This window comes from Lepidochelys kempii, chromosome 1 (assembly GCF_965140285.1).
Source record: "Lepidochelys kempii isolate rLepKem1 chromosome 1, rLepKem1.hap1, whole genome shotgun sequence".
Lineage (NCBI taxonomy): Eukaryota > Metazoa > Chordata > Testudines > Cheloniidae > Lepidochelys > Lepidochelys kempii.
The window spans coordinates 149,838,742-149,861,809 of NC_136380.1; the positions used below are offsets into that span (position 1 = coordinate 149,838,742).

General features: G+C 39.2%; 1 protein-coding gene across 11 annotated transcripts in view; it reads right to left on the minus strand.

Annotated features, from left to right (window-relative positions):
- DMD (dystrophin) overlaps nucleotides 1-23,068 on the minus strand; it is a 1,937,833-nt gene that overhangs the window by 1,489,041 nt on the left and 425,724 nt on the right. For all 11 annotated transcript variants that reach the window (XM_073357918.2, XM_073357898.2, XM_073357881.2 and 8 more), the window contains exons 4-6: nucleotides 21,244-21,321; nucleotides 17,435-17,527; nucleotides 5,273-5,445 (exon numbers count right to left, since the gene is read on the minus strand). In XM_073357918.2, the coding sequence (XP_073214019.2) occupies nucleotides 5,273-5,445; nucleotides 17,435-17,527; nucleotides 21,244-21,321 (344 nt within the window). The remainder of the gene's footprint in view (nucleotides 1-5,272; nucleotides 5,446-17,434; nucleotides 17,528-21,243; nucleotides 21,322-23,068) is intronic.

Genomic DNA, 23,068 nt, shown 5'->3' on the forward strand with positions numbered 1-23,068 from the left:
TGAACAACTTTGTACATTACGTTATGCCTATACATCCTGCAAGTTTACATTTGTTATTTCCTGACTTTTGAATATCTAATAGGACCTTCATGTTCTCCTAATGCAGTGGAACGGATTCATCTTTGTGTTATCCCTGTTTTATGCCAGTGTGACTCTACTAAAATTAAAGTAAACAGTTTTACATCACTGTAAAACTCAAGAAATGCAGTGGAGGATCAGGACCAGTATTTCTGTAATATCCATTTTTTCCTTGAAGAAAAAAGAAATTCCATAACATGGAATTATTTGTCTCCATAATGTGAAGATTGTGGTGCTGCTCTCTCACTCACACAACTAGTTGTATTTACTGGACACTAGTTACCTTCTGCAGACCTTAGTTGTGATGCTTTAACCCAGTGTGAGGGTCTAATCCTGTGTCAGTGAAATCAATGGGAGTCAATCAATCTGATGCCCCAGACTTCCCGTGTGATGTGTATCTAATAACTTCATCTCACTCTGCCTGAGTCCCTGATCTGTAAAATAGGAATAATGGAATTTCCCTACACCACATGGGTGTTTTGGACATGAATACATTAAAAAGATCGGGAGGTGCTCAGATACTTATATGGCCCACATTACCTTGGTATCTGAGACAGTTTTGCGGGTGTCTTCAGTGGGACTAAAAAAATCAGACCCTCAATAAGGTGTGGGTTTTGATGTCTATCAAGCAGTTTCATTCCTATATTTGAGCCAGTAAGATTGCTCTGTTGCTTTCATTTCATATTTGATTTCAAAGGAACGGGTAAGAGCGACTGTAAGCGATAACCAGAAAGACAACATTTAGAGATAAAATGGCTAGAAAGAATAGTAGTTGTTATTGGCTAAGGCGGTGAATAGTACAGTTTGTCCAAAGCCAGTGTCAAAGGCAGGTATAGATGACGAGCCTGATGTTGGTGCACTTCCCCCTAGAAAGAAATTAGTAGCCACACTCTTCAGTTTTATAATAGAAATAGGAAGAAAATCTTCTAAAACAAGTTATTGGAATATCTCCCACCATCCTTTCCTCTCACTGCCAGACTTCCAGATTTTCCTCTGGTGCTTCTCTGCCATTTTCCCACATTTGCCTGTTTAAAGATTTGTAGTTTTATTTCAAAACAAAGGAACACACATCAGGTCTGCAGACTTATGGCAGTGATGACTGTGCCTACACTTCTGCTGCAGTTCAGTCAGATTAATGCTGGATTGTGTTGGTTGCTAGAGAGGGTGCTAACTTCTCATAGACAAGGCCTAAGGTTCACTGCCCTCTCCTTATTGCCTGCCTCAAGTGCCTAAACAAGTCAAGTCATACTGTGCTGATGCTGCTAGGTGTATAATTAAAAACCCTATCTGTCTAACAAAGCTCTCAGCTAACGCCTGCTGTTATTATGCAAGAGCACAGAGTTGGCTATTAATGGGTGACATGACAACTCACCCGTCCTGTCCCGATAGCGGGCAGAGCACCATTTCAACATTAAAATTTCTTCCAGCCCTTACCACTTTTAAAGCAACCTACAATTTAGCTTTAAAATAAAATGATCACACCAAGAATTTATTACAGAAGCAACACAGTCTAGGGGCCAAAGAACTCCATCCTGAGTTCTAGACCCTGGCTCCTCTCCAAATATAATTGGGGCAACTTAGTGTGTGTCTCATTTCCCCCCATCCCCCCTAGTGTTCAAGAGCAGGTGAGAGATCTAGTCCTCTAAAAAGCTTTTTTTAATTAAGTCGGGGGGGGAGGGGGAGAAATAGTTAACTGTCTTGCTGATAATGTCTTTTGTTTGTGCTAGTTCCAGATGTGGCTGGGCTTTATGAAGATAGGTAGAGTGAATTTTGGGGTGAAATAAACTCTATATAGAGCCCAACCACTTCATCATGCTCTTTCAGCACAGAGCTCCCCACACAACTAGGGCCAGAGTGCTGTATGACCACACAGCCTTTCTGCCCACTCACTCCAGCTGCTCCTCCAGCCCATAGACTGGAACAAAAGTCCATTCTCTTCTGCAGTGGGCATGTGGACCACTGGACGCGTATAATCATTTGCAGTTCAGTAAAGTTGAAATTCACGGGATAGGAAAATGTCACAATTATATTGCAAACTACAACATGTCAATGTAAAAAAAAAATAGAACTGTAACTTCCTAAAAGTTTCATTACAAACTTGTTAATATCACTTTAATTTATAACTTCTTAGAGTCTAATTATAGGGAGTAAACATGGTGTGGTGGGAGGCTAGAGAAGCAAGTCCTTCTTCCAAAACTTCGTGTTTAATATTGGGTAAGCATTTATCTTGGTATACTCGTTTCCCTTTCACAATACAGGGGAGCTGCGAAACTTAAGTAAGCCTTCAATATAAGTTTCTTGGAGATCCTCAGATAGCTAGTGTTTTAGAAATAAAAAAAACATTATTTCCCCTCACTCAAATAATCATGTAGCCTTCTTATAGTAACTTCCACTGAAAAGTATCCCGATACTGTACAAAAGCTAACCAATGATTTTAAGATACAATAATATGTCCATGTGAGAGAGAGCGTGTGCACAGAATACCCAGGGGGGCCAGTGTAAAGATTTTTTTGGTATGAATCTGTGCTGGCCACATTTATGGATGGCAAAGGCACAAATGAGTTCTAAAGATGATATCAAGAAAATAGCCAAACAATCTTTATATTACACTCTATCATGTCTATAAAATGTGCATGACAGAATGTACTATATGGAGCAGTGTAAAGGTTTCATTGCCTTAAGTACATTTTTTAAATGGCTCTATTTAGATTTTGAAGTTCATACTTCACTTTGATAAATGGAATGTTAGAAGGATGAGCCCCAAGTTTGCGACTGTTTTTGCTTGTCTGGAGGAAGCTGTTAAGTTAACTGAGTAGCAGATGATTAATTTACACTGCAGTGGCTGTCTGTCACCACTGAAAGTTCAACTTTTCCCAAAATTTACCAAGCATAGTGACTGCAGTATAGGGGGAAGAGCATGCAGGGAAAATGGGTAGGGAAGGGAGGGGAAAAACACTTACTATGAAGAATGTGGGGGACTGCCTGTAATAAATATTTCATAGCTGTTTTATATTGTGTTTGCCTGACTGTTGTGTGCAATAGGATTACAAGGGGTTGATTCCGGCAGAGTTGACAGTACACATGTAGGCAAGCAGACAGTAGCTTCTGATAGCCCCATTTCCCAATAGGTAAAGCATCATTCATTTTGCAGGAGTACTTGTGGCACCTTAGACTAACCAATTTATTTGAGCATAAGCTTTCATGAGCTACAGCTCACTTCATCGGATGCATTCAGTGGAAAATACAGTGGGGAGATTTATATACATAGAGAACATGAAACAATGGGTGTTATCATACACACTGTAAGGAGAGTGATCAGGTAAGGTGAGCTATTACCAGCAGGAGAGCTGTGGGGGGAGGAAACCTTTTGTAGTAATAATCAAGGTGGGCCATTTCCAGCAGCTGACAAGAACATCTGAGGAACAGTGGGGGGTTGAGGGTGGGGGGAAAATAGCTTTACTTTGTGTAATGACCCATCCACCCCCAGTCTCTATCCAGTTTGCAAATTAATTCCAATCAGCAGTCTCTCGTTGGAGTTGTTTTTGAAGTTTTTTTGTTGAAGTATTGCCACTTTTAGGTCTGTAATCGAGTGACCAGAGAGATTGAAGTGTTCTCCAACTGGTTTTTGAATGTTATAATTCTTGACGTTTGATTTGTGTCCATTTATTCTTTTACGTAGAGACTGTGCAGTTTGACCAACGTACATGGCAGAGGTGCATTGCTGGCACATGATGGCATACATCACATTGGTAGATGTGCAGGTGAACGAGCCTCTGATGGTGTGGCTGATGTGATTAGCCCCTGTGATGGTGTCTCCTGAATAGATATGTGGACACAGTTGGCAATGGGCTTTGTTGCAAGGATAGGTTCCTGGGTTAGTGGTTCTGTTGTGTGGTGTGTGGTTGCTGGTGAGTATTTGCTTCAGATTGGGGGGGCTGTCTGTAAGCAAGGACTGGCCTGTCTCCCAAGATCTGAGAGAGTGATGGGTCGTCCTTCAGGATAGGTTGTAAATCCTTGATGATGCGTTGGAGAGGTTTTAGTTGGGGGCTGAAGGTGATGGCTAGTGGTGTTCTGTTATTTTCTTTGTTGGGCCTGTCCTGTAGTAGGTGACTTCTGGGTACTCTTCTGGCTCTGTCAATTTGTTTCTTCACTTCAGCAGGTGGGTATTGTAGCTGTAAGAATGCTTGATCGAGATCTTGTAGGCGTTTGTCTGCGGGGTTGGAGCAAATGCAATTGTATTGTAGCGCTTGGCTGTAGACAATGGATCGTGTGGTGTGGTCTGGATGAAAGCTGGAGGCATGTAGGTAGGCATAGCGGTCAGTAGGTTTCCGGTATAGGGTGGTGTTTATGTGACCATAGCTTATTAGCACCCCAGTGTCCAGGAAGTGGATCTCTTGTGTGGACTGGTCCAGGCTGAGGTTGATGGTGGGATGGAAATTGTTGAAATCATGGTGGAATTCCTCAAGGGCTTCTTATTCATGGGTCCAGATGATGAAGATGTCATCAATATAGCACAAGTAGGGGCATTAGGGGATGAGAGCTGAGGAAGCATTGTTCTAAGCCAGCCATAAAAATGTTGGTAAACTGTTGGGCCATGCGGGTACCCATGGCAGTGCCACTGATTTGAAGGTATACATTGTCCCCAAATGTGAAATAGTTATGGGTGAGGACAAAGTCAAAGTTCAGCCACCAGGTTTGCCATGACATTATCGAGGATACTGTTCCTGACGGCTTGTAGTCCATCTTTGTGTGGAATGTTAGTGTAGAGGGCTTCTACATCCATAGTGGCCAGGATGGTATTTTCAGGAAGATCACCAATGGATTGTAGTTTCCTCAGGAAGTCAGTGGTATCTCGAAGATAGCTGGGAGTGCTGGTAGCGTAGAGCCTGTTCTCTGTGTATATAAATCTCCCCACTGTATTTTCCACTGAATGCATCTGATGAAGTGAACTGTAGCTCACAAAAGCTTATGCTCAAATAAATCGGTTAGTCTCTAAGTTGCCACAAGTACTCCTTTTCTTTTTGTGAATACAGACTAACATGGCTGCTACTCTGAGACCGGTCGTTCATTTTGAAGGTGAACCTCTGACGCAGCAACAATTTAATTCTACACAAAATAAGCCATTATTTTAAAACCAATGTTTTGCAATCAACTTTAATCTATTTGCTAAAATGATACACACTGGTTTTCCTACCTGTGACTGTGGATGAGTGCGTTGAAAGCCAATCCATCAGACCAGCTACTGGTGAAATTGGTAACATTGACCTGTGGGTAATTGCGAGTTGACTGGCGGACCCAGCTCAGTAAGATCTTTTCACTATTTGTCTGTTGCAACCCAGCCATGATGTTTTTCATTACATCTTTGACCTGTATTAGGAGACAGAATTTCATCAATGGCTGAATTTATTCAAAGCAAATGCTTTTCCTGACCCAAATAAGCACCAATTCTCTTATCCTTTACCTTGAAGTGATAACGAATGGGGTCTCATAAATAAATGAGATATAATTGACACCATTGTATAAAAGGAGCAGGGAAGTCTGACTTTGCTAAAGGGACCAGTTTTGACCTGTCTTCTTTGCTTGTGTATTGAATATATTCACTGCTACAAACAACTACAAGTCCAGTTACCTGATATAAAAGGTACATTTTGGAAGTATGTTTTGCCTGGGATCATCCGGGGAGAGAGTTTATTTGACATGAGATTTTTTTTTCCCTTCAACGTTTTCTTTCTTGATAGGATAAGTACAAAGGTAGGTAAGTCAATGAGGTGCATAAATGAGAGCTAAGTGTGTCCACTAGGTACAGAACAGTACCTTCTACTAGAATATAAAAGGTTATATTATATATATACACACACATACATACACACACACACACACACACACATACACACACACACACAGGAGAGACGGAACACATCCATTTAAGCAGTTTTGTACAGGTTTTGTTTTCATGAGTGAGTGAGTTTAAGTACATTAATTATGAATTGCTAACCATGTTCCACTCTGATCAGAGGGACAGATATCCAGGCCTTCCACTGTAATGAAAATTTTGAGAGCTTCCCAAAAGGACAACACTCAGTCTGATACTTTTTCAAGCTGAGAACACTTATGCATTTCCTACCCACATTCATTACTAGTTACCTTAACAGTAAGTTCTATTAAGCAGAGCCCAACTTTGGGTTATGTGGTCTTTTAGAGGAGGTTTTTGTTTTTAAATCAATGTAGCCTCTATTCTACTATGTTTCCAATCAGTATTAAGTATCTACTAGGATAAAGGACTAAATATCCAAATTGGATATTTATAACTTGTCCAATTATCCACATATTGTTTCATTCTGTACTCTTCATCAAGAAATAGCCACTGAAGAGTAATTTTTAGATTTGAAGCATTTAGCATGCATTGTCACCTCCAACATGAATCTGCCTCAATTTCGGGGAGTGTAAAAAAAAAAAAAAAAGAGACATCCAATAGTTAGCATTTCATAAACATGCTAAATAACTAAAGACACAAAAGTTCTACAGTAATTCTGTATAAACACATCAGGTGCTATTTTATTATTCTTCCCCTGACATACTTCAGTCTGGATTCAATCTATCTGCAAGATATCACATTTCCCTTAAACTTAATATTTCTTTTCCAAGTTAATTATCAGTTAGTCGAAATTTTTGAAAATATTTTAAAAAACAGAAAATTCTTTGTGCTACATCTCTGTAAAATGACTTGTACAACTGATATTATATATTGTTTATGGGAGTTTATGCCGATGCATGTGAACTTAGAAAAGATGCATTAGAGGAAAAAAGTGCAAACACTATTTAGTGATCGGAAACTTTTGTGATAAGGTTCTGATATTTTTTTTCCACCTGGAGAAAGGAGCCAGTGAATGTGAGGGACAGCAGGGACAAAAGGGTAACAGATAAGATAACCAAACATATCCAGATTTGTTACTCAAACAGGGAGGATTTGTTCTTACATGTTTTATGCAATGGGAATAGACAGAGCTTAGAGAAAACATGAATTTCTGAGTGAAGCTACTCATTTTTCCATGCCTCTGGGATACATACTGCCCGAGGGGTGCACATCACATGTGATGAGGATTTTTCCCCCTAATCAGACAGTTTACAGAAAAATGTAACTGGTTGAGTTAAACCAGTGAAAACTCATGACAACATCAATTTAAAACATCTTTTACTGCTTAGCTTGTCCTGTAATTTTATAGTAATAAACTAGACAAATATAAGCCAAGTTTAAAGTGATTTAAGAGTGTCCATACACAAAGTTGCACCAGTTTAACTAAATACATTTAAACATCACACCTTTAGTTAACTAAGTGCAATTTTGTATTGACAACAAAGAGAACATCAGATTCACCCTGCCATAAAAGATGAAATGTTGCAAAAGCAGCCACATGCAAAAGGGTAGATAGACTGAACGTTAAGTAATAGCCAAACTGCTGCTGAATAAAACAAGATTAACTCTGTAATAGGGACAAATGTGAGTTTAAGTTGTAACTTTGAAATTCTTCTTGTTGCTTGACAAGATGCTGACATGTATTTCAAGGTGTCCTTATACTGAGAACCGATTCACGATGAACATTGTGTTGTAGGATGTTGGTTTGGGCACCAAGGGGAGATGTGAACTTCGGTATCAGCATACGTACACACCAAAAGCAAAATATCAGGCTCTCTTGCAGACTGTGACAAAACTCCCAGTGACTTCTATCTGATCAAGATTTTACACATGGAATCATTTTAACCCACCACATGTGGCAGCGTTCTTTTTGCTGATTAACATTACTTTGCCAGCGATTAAAAGGTACCACTTACGTTACCTTTGATTATTCTAAAATAAAGTTAATGGAATTAAGTATAGCTCATATGTATATAACAATCTTGAGAGGTCCATTTAAACTAATCTCTAAAATCCTTGGGCCAGATTCTCTGTGGCCTTGCAGCTTAGATAGTTGGTTATACTAGTAGATCAAATGAGAATGGCAACATTTTACACTCACGCACTCTGCACTGCTGTAAATGGTTACACAAGGTGCATGGAAACAAACAAACAAAAAAATCAGCCTTGTGCAGTTTAATCTGATTTATACCTGTACCAGGATCTTGTGAGCTTTTAGCACATCGCTGTGACAGTCTACACCATTATGTTCACCACTTTTAAAAGACTGATAAATATTGTACAAAGTATGCCCTGTGAAGTATCATTTGAAAACTCATGATCTGCTGAATATTATTGCTCTGGTAAAATCAGTGTGGCAACATATGTAAAGATTCTACCGTATAACACTGCTGTAACATGTTCAAAAGTTAGAATGGCAGGCCCAAACCTGTTTTTCAGATACAAAGACAGATCAAAGTCAAGTGGGCTATCACTTAGTTAAGTGGCCATTCTCTGGCAGATGGGAGGTATGATGATGAAATGTAATTTGTTTTATGACATCCACAAGAGACAGTTTTTTCACCATGACTAAGCAATGATGTTTCTAGCACAAGAAACTGAATTATAAAGAGAGGAGAAAAACACTTGACTGCCTTCATCTCACTCATGAGATCATCAACTCTTAAAGAACTGAACTGGGGCAGGGGATGAGTCCTGGCTGGGAGGCTTTTCAGTCAGTACAGACTGCTGTAAGCTTATGATGAGAAAAATCTTTTGCTTTTAAAGTCACTTAAATGCTTGTTAAGCATTTATCTTTTTGTTACTTTTATAACCAATCCTGACTTTTATGCCTTGTTACTTTTAGTCACTTGAAATCTTTCCTTTTTCTTTCTGTAGTTAATAAACTTAAGTATTGTTTTATCTTAAAAAGTGTGTTTGGACTGAAGTGTGTGGTAAACTCCATTTGGTATAACATGGCTGGGGCATTTCATTTTCCTTTGAAGAAATGGACTTCCCACAAGCTTGCATTGTCCAGTACAGTGCTGGGCAGACCAAGATGCCCATTTTTCGGGGACAAGGCTGGGACAGATAATTTACTGGTGTTGCCCTGTATGTAGTTCATGAATGGCTGGCAGAGCATTCATGCAAAATCACTCCCAACTATTTTACAAGTCACAGGCAGTATCTGAACAGGCTAGGTCAGTGGTCCCCAACCTTTCTGTGGTAATAGCATATTCCTATTCCCAGAAGACTGTGGCGGATGCCAAACACCCCACCGCCAAAATGCCGCCAAGAAGCGGCAAAAAGCGTTGCCGCCAAAACGCCACTGAGAAACGGCAACATTTCTCGGTGGCATTTCAGTGGCCTGTTCTCCGGCGGCTGCACTCGGCGGTGGCATTTCGGCAGCCGGGCAGGCACCGCATTGGGGACCCCTGGGCTAGGAGTTTACGTTCATACAGCAAAGCAGTGTAAAAGGTACCCCAGTTAGGAGAACTGAGGGGACACAGCTGTTCAACAGTCCAGACTGTACCCTGGGGAATGTCACATCCACAATGTGGGCAAGCACCACAACAGTGTGGATTTGTATATTTGAGAAATACTAGACAAGACATTGGTCTCCTTCAGGTCAGAAGATCTGCACCTCTATGAAAAGATTTGTGTTGTTTTACCCTTGAATCCACAAGCTAAAGAAACAGGAAAAAAATGCCCTTTCAACTGGGCACATGTGGATTCCAGCTTTAAAATGCATGTACAATACTATCCCTGGCAAAACGAGCAGGAGCTCTGAATTAATCCAGAAATATGGAAATTTAATATTTTTATTCACTAGTTTATATTAGCACATACATCTTGCATTTTATTTGATAATCATATTTTGTTTACATTCAGGATTCTACAATCCGATATCTTCCTTAGAATCACACCACCACTTATAGGGATTTTTCATCCCATTAACATATGGAGGATATATATACTCTATCTTCATTAGCCTAATGGAAAAGCGACCTGCATAATTTTTTAATATGTCACAGCAAGAGAAGATCTAGGTGGCCAAGAAAAAATGATAAAGTTTGTTTAAGCTATCCCAAAACAAAAATTAAGTCCTTGACATTTGAAATAACTCAGTCTTCAAATCATCCAATTCATTTGAAGCAAAGTGGTTAAGAGTCCCACCTCCCTGCCTCTCAATTGCTGTGATGAATCTTATATGACTAAATGCAAATATCAATATTATTTATATAGCACCATAGTTCTTCATGGCCATTTGTAGACATAAGGCTACAAGGAGGATTTTAAATTAGATGATTAACATAACGCAAAGGGACTACAAACCATGGAGAGAGGAAGTTGAGGGAAAACAGCAGAAAAGGGGAAATAAACCTGCTCTCAGAAAAGCATTATTTACAAGGATTCAGGAAAAGTATTTTGGTTCTATGTTATGCTATTTTGTGTGTGTTTGAATATAATCATAGATTATGGAGGACATCAGAGGTAAGAACAACAATAAAAACAAAATAAGAAGAAGTTTTTGGAAGGGATTTCATTTCCTGAGCAAGCTCAAAGAAAAGCTAGACAAAGGTCAACATAAAGCTCATGTAACAGAAGCGAATATACTAAATCTAATATAATGTGAATTTAGGGCTGCACATGTAACTAAAACCACGTTAGTGGCACTGATGAATCATCTCCCGCTGTCAGTAGCGGACCTCCATTCTCATCTTCCTAGATCTTTCTGTAGCATTTGACCCTGTCAGCCATAGGACACCTGAGAGAGGCAGCATGAATCAAGGGTAAGGCACTAAAATTGTTTAAATCCTTCTGGAAGCAGTGATGGGAAACTCCACCTGACATACTAGACCTCCCACTTGTGGAGTTCCAATAAGGATCAATTTTCTCTCCAGTCCTATTCAATATCTCAAAGCCGCTGAAGCTGGGCAAAGTTTTTCAGACAAACTAACCCCCCCCACACACATCCATCCACCACCAACTAAAAATGAAGATTTGGGCTACCAAACTGAAAAATTGGTTGGTTGGTTACACAACTGTACGGTTCACATAGTGGCTGTATTGTCAGACAACATGAGCTCAAGTTCCAGCAATATGCAAACACACGAATCTACCTGTCCTTCATTACATATACTCATACCACCACCAAGATGGCCCACAGTAATTAAGGGCCATCACAAATCTCACCACTTTTTGCTCTAAGTGCAAGGTGCATTTCTTTGATTTCCCTTCTCTAACAAAGATTTGGCAAATTATAGATGTATATCTCTTTCTCTCTCTAAATATATACAGCCCCCCAGCCTGAAGCAAATACTCTCCAGCAACCACACACCACCCCACACACACGCACACACAAACAAACCCAGGAACATATCCTTGTAACAAAGCCAGATGCCAACTCTGTCCACATATTTATTCAAGGGACACCATCATAGGACCTAATCACATTAGCCACACCATCAGGGGCTCGTTCACCTGCACATCTACCAATGTGATATATGCCATCATGTGCCAGCAATGCCCCTCTGCCATGTACATTGGCCAAACTGGACAGTCTCTAAGTAAAAGAATAAATGGACACAAATTGGACATCAGGAACCGTAACATTCAAGAACTGGTAGGAGAACACTTCAACCTCTCTGGCCACTCAGTAAAAGATTTAAGGGTGGCAATTTTTCAACAGGAAAGCTTCAGAAACAGACTCCAATGAGAAACTGCTGAGCTTGAATTAATATGCAAACTAGCTACCATTAACTTGGGTTTGAATAGAGACTGGGAGTGGCTGGGTCATTACACATATTGAATCTATTTTCTGAAGTTAAGTATCCTCACACCTTCTTGTCAGCTGTCTAAATGGGCCATCTTGATTTTCACTACAAAAGTTTTTTTCTCCTGCTGATAACAGCTCATCTTAACTAATTAGCCTCTTACAGTTTGTATGGCAACTTCCACTTTCTCTGTGTATATCTATCTTACTATATGTTCCATTCTATGCATCCGATGAAGTAGGCTGTAACTCACAAAAGCTTATGCTCTAATAAATTTGTTAGTCTGTATCTGCAAAAAGAAGAACAGGAGTACTTGTAGCACCTTAGAGATTAACACAGCTGCTACTCTGAAACCTCTAAATAATATTTTATATATATTTTACACATATACATACATACATACACACACACACACACTTCAAAACCAAATACTGCACATAATTCTCCCTCTGGGAAGAGGATGTGAGAATGAACACATGATAGAGGCAGTGGCTGTAGGGTAGCAGAGATGCAGTTAAACCCAGAACTGTGGTAATCATGATCCAGCAATGAGTTGCTTTTGTTCTTGCCTTTAAAAATGTGAGCAGCCCCAACAGACCTTCTCACATGTACCACAATTTGTAAGATCAGGGCCTATATTTGTAGGCTGAAGACCACCAAGCTAAGTAATTGCACATCAGAAGAATTTTTTTAAAACCTTTCATAAGTAATATTTTCATTTTTCCCTCAATCCAGTGCAGTCTGCCAACTACCTGGAACAGTGACTGTACTCTAATAATTTTCAAATGCTATCCTGAACATATTTCAGACTACAGGAAATATTTTTCTATAGCCATAATCTTCAATTTCTTGAAGAAACTCCTGGTGGCCTCAGGAGTAGGAGGACAGATGTCAGTTAAAAGAAAATACAAAATCCTTCAAAATAGGAGGCACTCTTTGCCCAGTAGTTCCTCGTGACTTAATTGAATAGTTAGGATTTCATATCAATTGTTGCAGTGCACATAACTCTGTACTGTTGCATACAGATCATTAATCCAATTGTTCAAGGAGATGCACACAGGCCCATGCCCAGTCCCAACAACTCTAAGAGACTTCGGGTTGCCTTCAGGAGTCTCTTTAAGAATCCTCTTTCTGAACACGATTTGTTTTCTCAGAAGAGTTATAATGATTTTTTGCTGTGGTTTAAGCTTTGTAAAGTAGGCTTGTTGGGGGTTTTGTTTTGTTTTTTTGCAGGGGCCAAGGAGGTCACTCTGAAACTGGAAGTTGGTTAAAGTTAGTTTAAAAAAATGCACAGAGTTTATAATATGCAGTCTTTTTTTTTTTGTTATTGACAGAGGCTTTCTCTACCAGAGAGAAATAGCTGAGACATTAAAAGGTGTTATTTTACTTTTTTTTTTTTTTTAATACTTAATGTGGGCCTGAGACTAGGAGTAGAGTTGTGACCACAATCACATGGAAAAGGGGGAAACCTGAGAAAGGACTGGAACTTCAAAGAAAGAGATACTGTAACAGATTCAGAACCACACACATTAAGAGCTTTAGTCAAAAGCAAACACTGCAGCAGTATAGTGTAAATGAGAGAAAATTCTAGTGAGACTCTGGAGAGTAGAATAAGACAAGAAAGGACAGAAATACTATGTACAATACTGAGGTACCTTTGAAAGTCTTTCTTCACTCTGGGCTGATTTACCTGGACTATGCTTTCACCTGAAGACTCTGACTAAGAACTTCCACAGCAGCCTACTCACACCCCGTGGTTCCAACTACCAGATTGATCTCTCTCAACTCTCCTCTAAGGTCCAGGTGTCTATTAAGCTATTTAATTGCCACCCACCCACTTAGATAATTAACTCAGGTGGATGTGGGTTGGTTCATTCTCCTCAGCAGAGCCTGCCACAACTAGGCTGGTCTCTACCTCCCCTAAAAGGCCAGCACCCATGATATACACATTTTTGTCAGTAGTTTACAGTACTTCAGCCAAGCATTTCACCTCTGAGGCTCTTTCCAGTTTCCACTCCCTAAATTGCAAATAAATTAAAAAGAAGTTATTGGGGAACACACCCACCATCCCAGTATAGACCGTTAGCAGACAATTTGGGGAATCCTAGCTCTCTAATTGAGATTTTCTTCAATAGCAAACTGCCACATTTCCAGATATTTAGTTATAAGAATAATCTGCAAGGGACACAACTTTGCCACAAAACTAAGGCCTGTTTAGTTGTTTATAACTTGCATGTACCCCAGCCTGCTTTGCTTTCTTAAGTGACTGAAAATCCCCCTTTAGTCCTGATAAAAATGTAACACAATAGCCATCTAGTTATAAATATATTAAAATAAAGGACGAGGAACAAATTTCTCAGTCATATAGGTCACCCTGAGACCTGAAAAAAAGCCCAATAAAAACCAGAGTGTTTCTCCACGGAGTTCTTAATCATCTGCTTTTCCTGTGCCAGTCCTACAAAGGACACAGGTTGCCCTGACAGTGCCAGGCTCACAGCAACTTTATGCAGGTGTGTTTGTTTAAAGGGAGAACAGCCCAAATTAAAAGCTAGCTTTACTCAAGGTTTTCTTATCCATCAGCGCTCTGTTGCTGCACATTAATGCCTTCCTGCCAGTCCTTCTTTAAATTGTCATAACATCTGTCCTTCTGCCCTTTGATAAGAGAAAATAAATGAGAACTAAATTCTGGCCAGTTTAGAAGAGAAAGAAGAGAGAACGCGAAAGAGCCAAACCTATTTGCTGAGAGGAAGTTGTGAAAATGGGAACTCTTAGCTCAGATCCTACAAACACACACACATACTTAGTGTTACACAAGAGTAGTCCTATTGAATTCAGTGGCATTATCACATATGTAAAGTTAAGTGCATGCACAAGTGTTTGCAGGATTGGAGACTGCTAGTACCTTAAAGCCCCACCCCAATCATACTCTTTCATTTATCTCTCATGTTTCTGTGCATTTTAAAGAGCTACTTTCAAATGAAGCAGCATAACAGTTGTTCAAACCATACATCATTGATGCAAGAAACCACAGCTTTTGCATAAGATTGGATAGCAATTTACAGATGCTAGTTCATCTTTAGTTCCTACCAGGAAACCAAAGCATAGACAATGAGTTTATCCTCACAATGAATGTATTCTATGACACTAGTGAAAGAGGATCCGATCCAGAGTGAAAAGGAAAATCAAACTAATCTTCTCAGAGTCAACAGAGAAAATGAAATAGCGGTTCCAAATCTGAGCAACTCACATATGCAACAACACATTAAGTATGTTATTGGACAAGTTTCCCCTGGTGTAACTCAACTGAAATCAATGGAATTGTACTAAGAATACATCTGAAACCTTTACATCAGTTTGCAAACTCCCTCTGATCTGAATAGTTCACATTATGTACGCTAAGAGAATCAGAGCAACATGGAGGGTACAGAGATTGTCTGCAGAGAAAGGAGAGTTATTGGTTGGAGAAACAAAGAAAATCCCAGGGACCCAGTTCTTCCTTGCAGAATATCCTGAGGGGAAAGAATGAGACTCCTGCAGAGCACAGCACAAAAACTGTGGACCAACAGCATACATCCTGAGTCCAGCTCCAGACATCCATTAACGCTGGTGGATATTGTTACTGTTTCTTATTTTATGATGGGGAGAGTATTTTATGATGGGCCCAGATGGGTAGCTACATTTGAATTTGCACTAACCAAGCAGGTACTGTAAGATCAGACATGTGGCTGAGTATCCATACATATTATGCCAGGCAATTAATACGTGTGTTTTCTGTACATACACACACACACCATGAGAGGAATGCTGGAAATGTGAGAGCCCAGGAAGAAAAAATAATAATAAATAACTAGCAGCAAAGACTTCCATAACTCAAAACAATCTGGAGGCAAAAGACAGTATATGAGGCTGCAAAAAAGCACACTCACATCTATCTGTAGTTTATATACATTAAAACATATATTGCTCAATTTTTTGCAAGAAGTTCTCACAGTTGCATATACTCCAGTGCTCACACTCCCATTTCGGATTCAGCACTTTACATCCTTCAGAGCAATGAGTAATCCCACCAGCTGAACTAAGTAAGAGAGTATGGAAGTGAAGGATAGGAGTGAATCAAAACAACACATTTTCAGGCCTCTCCTGCAAGAAACCACTGTCCCCTTTTCTGTGAATTTATGTGTCGGTGAGGATGGTAAATGATTGTCCTTTTTGAGTGTGTGTTTGAGTATTATCAGCATTGTTTTTCATGTTGCAATGGGCCAATCTTGCTTATCTTTTGGCAGAATGCTAAAATGCCCTGACTGGTTGTGTGTGTGTGTGTGTAAACGCCCCCCTGGCCGATACCCTGAGAGCGAAGGGCTACAAGGTGCAGATGGATGCCCGGATCGTCGAAGCCCTGGGCGCTTGGGACCCCTGCAACGAGCGTGTGCTGCGGACCTGTGGGATTGGTCGATGCTACGCATGGCTCATGCGGCGCCTCATGGTCTCGGACACCATCCGATGGTCCAGGGACATCTACATCAAACACATCACTGGCCACCAACAGTACCAGGAGGTGTCAGCCGGTACGACATCGTGCATCAACTATGGGAAAGGGACTGAGAGGCTTTTTCCATTGGACCATATGAACTGGAACCATAAACTCACTGAACATTAAATCCCACCAAATGCGGGTAAATCCATCCTCATCATCGTATCCACTCATTATACTCCACACCTGAACATAGCCATTATATGAACAACATACCCCCATATCTCAATGTCTGTACTTTGACCCATTAAACTTTTACCCCCAATCGGGGAGATTGCAGATTATGTATTCCTTACGCCACCCACTCATAAACCGAATTTCGCAACCCTTGATAATATGTACCTTATTCCCTGATAACCAGAAACTTCTATGCTTAAACTCTGTACCGTTTTCTTTTTACTTCAACATCACCTTAATACTTAGTAGGAATCCTTACCCCACTGTCAAAGGAGCACATACATACACCCTAAACTAGTGTCAAGCCCTTCCTGGAATATAGCTTTAATGGTATCTCAAAAATGGTTAACATCATCCTCAGCTTCCTAGCTAAGCATATTTGTCTCTGTGGTCTCCTTGCATGATCTGCTCCGTGCTCATTCCCTCTCTCTCTAGAGGGCAAGGCCTATTTCCCTTATGCCCCATGGGAGCAAATGGGTCACATATGCCTCAAGGAGTTATTAAAACTTCAGCAGCTTTTTGCAGGGTTCTAACAACATCTGTGACTGGGTGGGTCAATGGTATTAAAAAAACCCAGCAAATGTATGATGACTTTAGTATTTAACTGTAAAAGAAAAACAAAAAAGTCATTCTTCCTCAGTTATTAAAAAGGTGAACAACTCTTCCACATTAGTTTTGTCTACTGATTTTGCTTTGTAATAATTTTATTATGTATTCACTTCCAACAACTTACAGTAAAATTAGAAAAGCTGCTATTAATGCTCCATAACCTATTTTATAATCTGCTGATTCTTAATGTCCCAGATAATATGCAAACAAACTATCGTCAGTTTTGCTAATTTAAAAAAAATGAGAGCTTGGTAGATGTCCATATTTTGTTTGAAATGCCTATGTTGTTGTATAGGTTGTGGGTGGGTAACAATATGCAAGGATCTTGTAACAGACATTTCGGAGAGAACCTTCAACAGTATCCCTCACCTGCCAGTGGAGAATTATACTCCAGATCAATCCAAGGGTCAGTTTATGATTTCCATCCACTATGTCTGTGCTTCCAATATTCACCAAATCAACCTATTGGAGAAATGCAAAATAAGTACTGTATGAAAAAGTATTTGGATACTCATGCATTTTGTGAAAGAAACTATGACAAAAATGTAATTTATTTTGGATTTTGAGAAATATAGGCATTTGAAGTAGTTATCTGATTAATCTTGAACCAGTTTGTTTAAACCAAATTTTAAAATATTATAATAGGTTGGATCATTGTTTTGTTTTTCTGAGGGTGCATACATTTGCAAAAGTAAATATTCAACACTTATTTGATAAATGGAACAATTAAAGTGCTGGCAAAAAGCAAGTGGCAGAGTTAGCGATATGGAGATATAATTATCCAAGCTCTAAAGTTAAGTGAAAATATAAAGTTAAAATACAATAATTAAATACAAATCCACCCCTACATGTTAATGCAATATCAGGACTGCACAATTAAATATCACAAACAGACACTTCAAGGAAATACAAACAATAAGGTTCCCACAGCAACTTCAAAACTGTCAGTTTGCACATTTTGTTTGTTTTACAATTTACATTTGACCAAAAATAAAAACCCTCTAATAATATTACAATGTGTATTCGGCAAGAAAAAAAAAAGGGAAAAAAAGAAAAGAACATATGTACAGCCCAGCCCCTTTAACAGTTCTGTAGGAGATCCTATTTTCTCATTTGCTGAATTTGTGATTGCAATGTAATGTTCCATTAACTGTTTTGAGATGTACGAGACACCCTTATTGAAGTCACTGAGAGTTTTCCCAGCAGAGGATGCATTTTAGAGGCCAGGGAGGAGGTCAGGGCTTGTGGCCTGGAGCACACCCTACTGCATTTCCCAAGTATGGCTCACTGAATTTGCCACTCCAGCACATTACTCTGGGGCAATAGCCTCCCGCTGGGGGCTTTGTCCTTCAAGATGTTGAGTACTCTTTGTGAAGTGTTGAGCATCTTCAACTCTCATTTCTTACAATGGGAGACCAGGGTGCTCAGAATATCAAAAGAGGCAACACCTTGTGAAATCATGTTCTGAGTTTGAAACACCTTTCTCAAGTATCCTATTTAACAAGTCCAACTTCTGCATGGCCAAAACTGTATCTATAGTGAGACTATAGGGTCAACATCATGATCTGCACTCAGCATGTGGACTCATGGAGCCCTGTACCACACAGCTAACTCCTGAAACTAGTAGAAATAATTTCTGCATGATTGCCAAAAGCAGCCACCACACTGGCACAGGCTGATTTTGAAGAGTTGCTACACACCAGTGTGTGGGTCATTTACACTAGCCTAATGCCCAAAGCCAGAATTTTTCCAAAAAATGTAACTTCTTTTTCTTAACTGAAAAAAACTGAGAACTCAGAACGACTCTTTTTTTTTAATTTGAGAATTATTAAACTGTTACAAATAGCGGTGTCTGAGTCATATCAGAATCAGATCAGCAGTCTCTCAGTACACTTTCCATGAGGAAGTTAGATGTCATTCTCTAGATGACAAATGGGCTCTGAAGTTTCACTTGCCTAGGAAGAAATTATTTAGGACATCCCCTTCACATTCTGTATCCCTTAAGGATCTGTGTAAACAGAATGCCAAATCCATACATATTTTGTCACAGTGCATTTGGCTGGCCATTGAGACTTGTTACACATAAGCCAGAATAACAGTACCTCAGAGTCCCAGAAGTCAGTCTACCAGGGCTAAAGTGGAATAAGTTGCCTGCCTTCAGAACATTTCCATTTTAAAAACCCGTAGGGCTCTTACCTGGAGATTTGTACATAATCTTACACAGCACTACTCTCTCAATTTAGCATCTAGATTCAAGGGTTGCCTTGAAAGGGCAGTCCTGCAATGCCTGTTTCATTACACCTTTTCAGTTCACTTACCGTACGGACTGATCATTAGATTCCCACCAGTGGGATTCTCAGTGCCCCAGCCAATACTGAGGGGGAGCTGTGGAGAAGGGCTGCTCCCCCAAACCAGAAAGAAGGAGCACGCTTCCCTGTTACTTCTCCCTTACTGTAATCCCTGGGACTATAGAGAAGCAATTTTAAGATATTCATCAGTAACTCTTTGAATATAGTCCCCTCTGCTTATTTATACTACCCATTCACCTTCTTCTCTCCTTTTAGAACTCTAAAGTTTAGCAGAAGTACTTGGAACAACATGCTCCTTTCAGAGTCTTGGCTCCAAATACTTGATGTTGTAATGGGGCACTCCTGGAGCCCAACAGATGCTGCTTTTCAGAGGTTTCTGAAACTTAGCAGGGTACACATCCTACATGTGTGACCATTCAGAGGCTACGGACTCAAAGAACTTCAGTTGCAGGAGTAGGTTTTTTAGAAAGGGCTTTTAGTTTTCTAATCTGACGCTGCATAATATACGTGGCATCTGATGAAGCTGTAACCTACTAAAAGGGTCAATTTTAATCCTGTCCTGAACAACCTTGACATACTCATAACATTATTTAAAAGATGCTTGCTTCTATATATTTAAGGGGCACAAAATGTGTCTACTTTGAACGTGCATGAGCTGTACTTCCTGTACACATTAGAAAGGCACTGTAGCTGTGTGCTGGAATTTGAATGAACAACCCACTAGCACATTTTCCTAATGCGCCAGTAAACAGATGTTTTAAACAATTTTTAAAAGTAATATTATACTGTATGCATGTAATGAAGACTTTTTAGCACATTGACAAATATTTGACCACTGAATTTTTTCAGAGTGATATACAGTTGTCTATTGTACACAGCATCCTTTCAGTGATGCAGAATTGGCAACTTTAAAAAATTTCATTAAAAATGTATGACCTCTCATAAAGATCCCTATTACCAATTTAACACTCCCGTTAAATCACTTTAACTTATGCACAAATGATCAGCTAAGTACACGTTACCTTAGAGTTAGAAAATCAATGTATCCATGTACCAGCTGAACTCAAGCACATTGAAAGACTTACTGTACCTATCAAGAAATCCAATATAACATGAGGCTCAGAATGCGTGATTACTATTCCATCACCGCTTACTGGGTTTTAAGTGAATGTTGTTATTTATTTGAATCTATTCTTGGTGGGGGAGGGGAGATGTGATATAATTAGGTGGCCACTAACCATGTCTGGTACAGTTATTGGTCAATTAGAATGTAGATACTAAGGGAATATTTACTCCAACATTATAAGAAGCATATTGGCCTGAAGAGTCAATCTTAACAGAACAGAGTGGAATGTGTGGTGTTGTTTTCTACCTGGCTCACATCTTTAATATTGTTATCCCATAAACACCTAAGGAAATATACTAGAAATTGTTTCTCCTAAGAAAAAACTCAAATTTTTAGACATAACTCCACCATATTTTGAAAGCAAATGTTTAATGAGTTGAAATTCTGACAGCTAGAATCAACTCCTAATTTACTAAGGAGGATTTACGGTAATGAACATTTTTAATATTTATTGTAACACCACATTAACAAAGAATTGCACTGGATCAGGCTTCAAATAGCATTTATTACAGATTTATTATTCAGCTACTTTAAAATCTGCTTCCAGAAAACATCTGAATTATATTTGGCACAAACAGACAGCCACGTTGCAGATCCCATAGATAATTCACATTAATACCATTGCTTTGATGTACAGTGGACTTTAGAAACTGTATCCTGTATCCAGGGGTTGAGCTATCACTTACAAAGCATTAAGCATGATGTCTAATGCGTGTTCTGACCTTGTCCAGATGATTACTTACATTATTTTTCTGCAAGACCTGCAGTGCTTTGTTGACATTGTTCAGAGCATGAACTCTTGTGGAGCCCTTTTCTTTTGCCTGTAAGCACATGCAAATAATAAAAAGTTGAATATAACAAGAACACTTCTTTAAGTCCATGGATTTGTATTTTACAAACATGACTATTTTGGAGACGATACTATAATTATGTCTATATATCTGCAAAGTAGAATTTAAACTACTAAAGAAAGACAATTGTGAAACAATCTTAATCTGACCGCTAACATGGTTACTGACATTTTTTCAGTGAACATATAATCAAAATGTATATAGGAATCAGATAAATTCAGGTTATTTTTATTATGATTAATCTCCCCTGCCAGAGAAAAATTTAGGAACACTACCATAACAACCAAACAGATAAGCATCAGCATGTATAATATTTGCAACTATCTCCTCTCTGGAATTTGACTCATGTTGTCAGCTTGTTTCCCTAAATGTATGAGAAAGTTTAAGAGAAAGCTCTCAAGCTCATGAAAAACAAAAAGAAAATGCAAGAGACAAGTATCCAACTATTGTGCTGTGTTATTTTAGCCTTTACATGTTAGTAAGGGCAGATTTTATTCCCTTTAATGTTAGTCAAGTTACTTCAAGACATATATTTTAAATGTCAACTCTGTGAAAAAAGTCTGTCTAACTACACAATTTATTATAAAACCAATTTCTGCATATAGGAGTTAAACAATTTAACTGAGAAAGCCTAGCTTCCCTTTAGCATACAAAGGGGTTGGCTGCTTTACATCCTTAGTGCGTGGCCATAATGTTACCATTTACTCATGCATATTATGAACCTGCTACTCCCAGACTCAGTTGTGCTCATCAGTCCAGGGTGAGCTCCAGGATTAATTTTGCTTTAGGAAGGCAGACTCCTTCTCAAATCCTGTCTACACTAGGAATATTTTTTTTAAAAAATATCCCATCTTTGCTAGCACTGATTCAGCTACACTAAGATTAGCAACCCAGAGTCCTCATGCAGATGGACTACTACCTTCTGCCATCACCGGTCAAATAGGAAGAGGATTTTTATTTTTTTTAAAAAAGAATTAAATTTAAAGAAAAACGCACCCTCAAACAAATACAAAATATAAGCAAAGATCTATGTTGGAGGGAGAGAAAGATATTCTGCTCAAATAAGGAAAAGAAGGGAAAAGCGATTCTGCATACAAGTTAGAAGAAATAACAAAAGTATGATTTACCAACGCTTTTGAGGTTTTCCCATAATTAGCTGCACATATGGCAGTCACTGATGACATATTTCATCATGTGTGGCTGATCAGATAGAAGATAGTATAAACTGTAAACATTAATGTTGTCATAAAATGTTTATAAAATAGGTCCACAAGGTTTTTAAGCAAACATCTCTAGCGAGGTACTAAACAAAAAAAATTAGAGAACAAGAGGTCAAAGATTAAATTCATTTTTGGAATACATACTTAACTGTGGCACCTGTTCAATTTAGCTCCCTATCCTCAGAGATGCTGAGAGCCTCCACTGGTGCTTAATTTGTGCCAGGGCTGATCCCCGGTACCTCTAGGCTTGGCAGTTCATAGCCCTGGCACCTTTAGGCTTGCTGCATCAGTTATGAAAGTAAAAAATTTGCTTGAGCCCCAGCACCTAATTGCTTGAGCCCCAGCACCTCTTTCATTACAAATTAAGCACTGGCCTCAACTCCTGCTGAAGTCAATAGCTGTTGATGGTGCTCAGCATGACTCAGGACTAGAGACTTGGTTCTAACAGGTGCAGAGTTCCCTCAACTCTCACTGAAGCCAGGATTAGTTGAGGATGT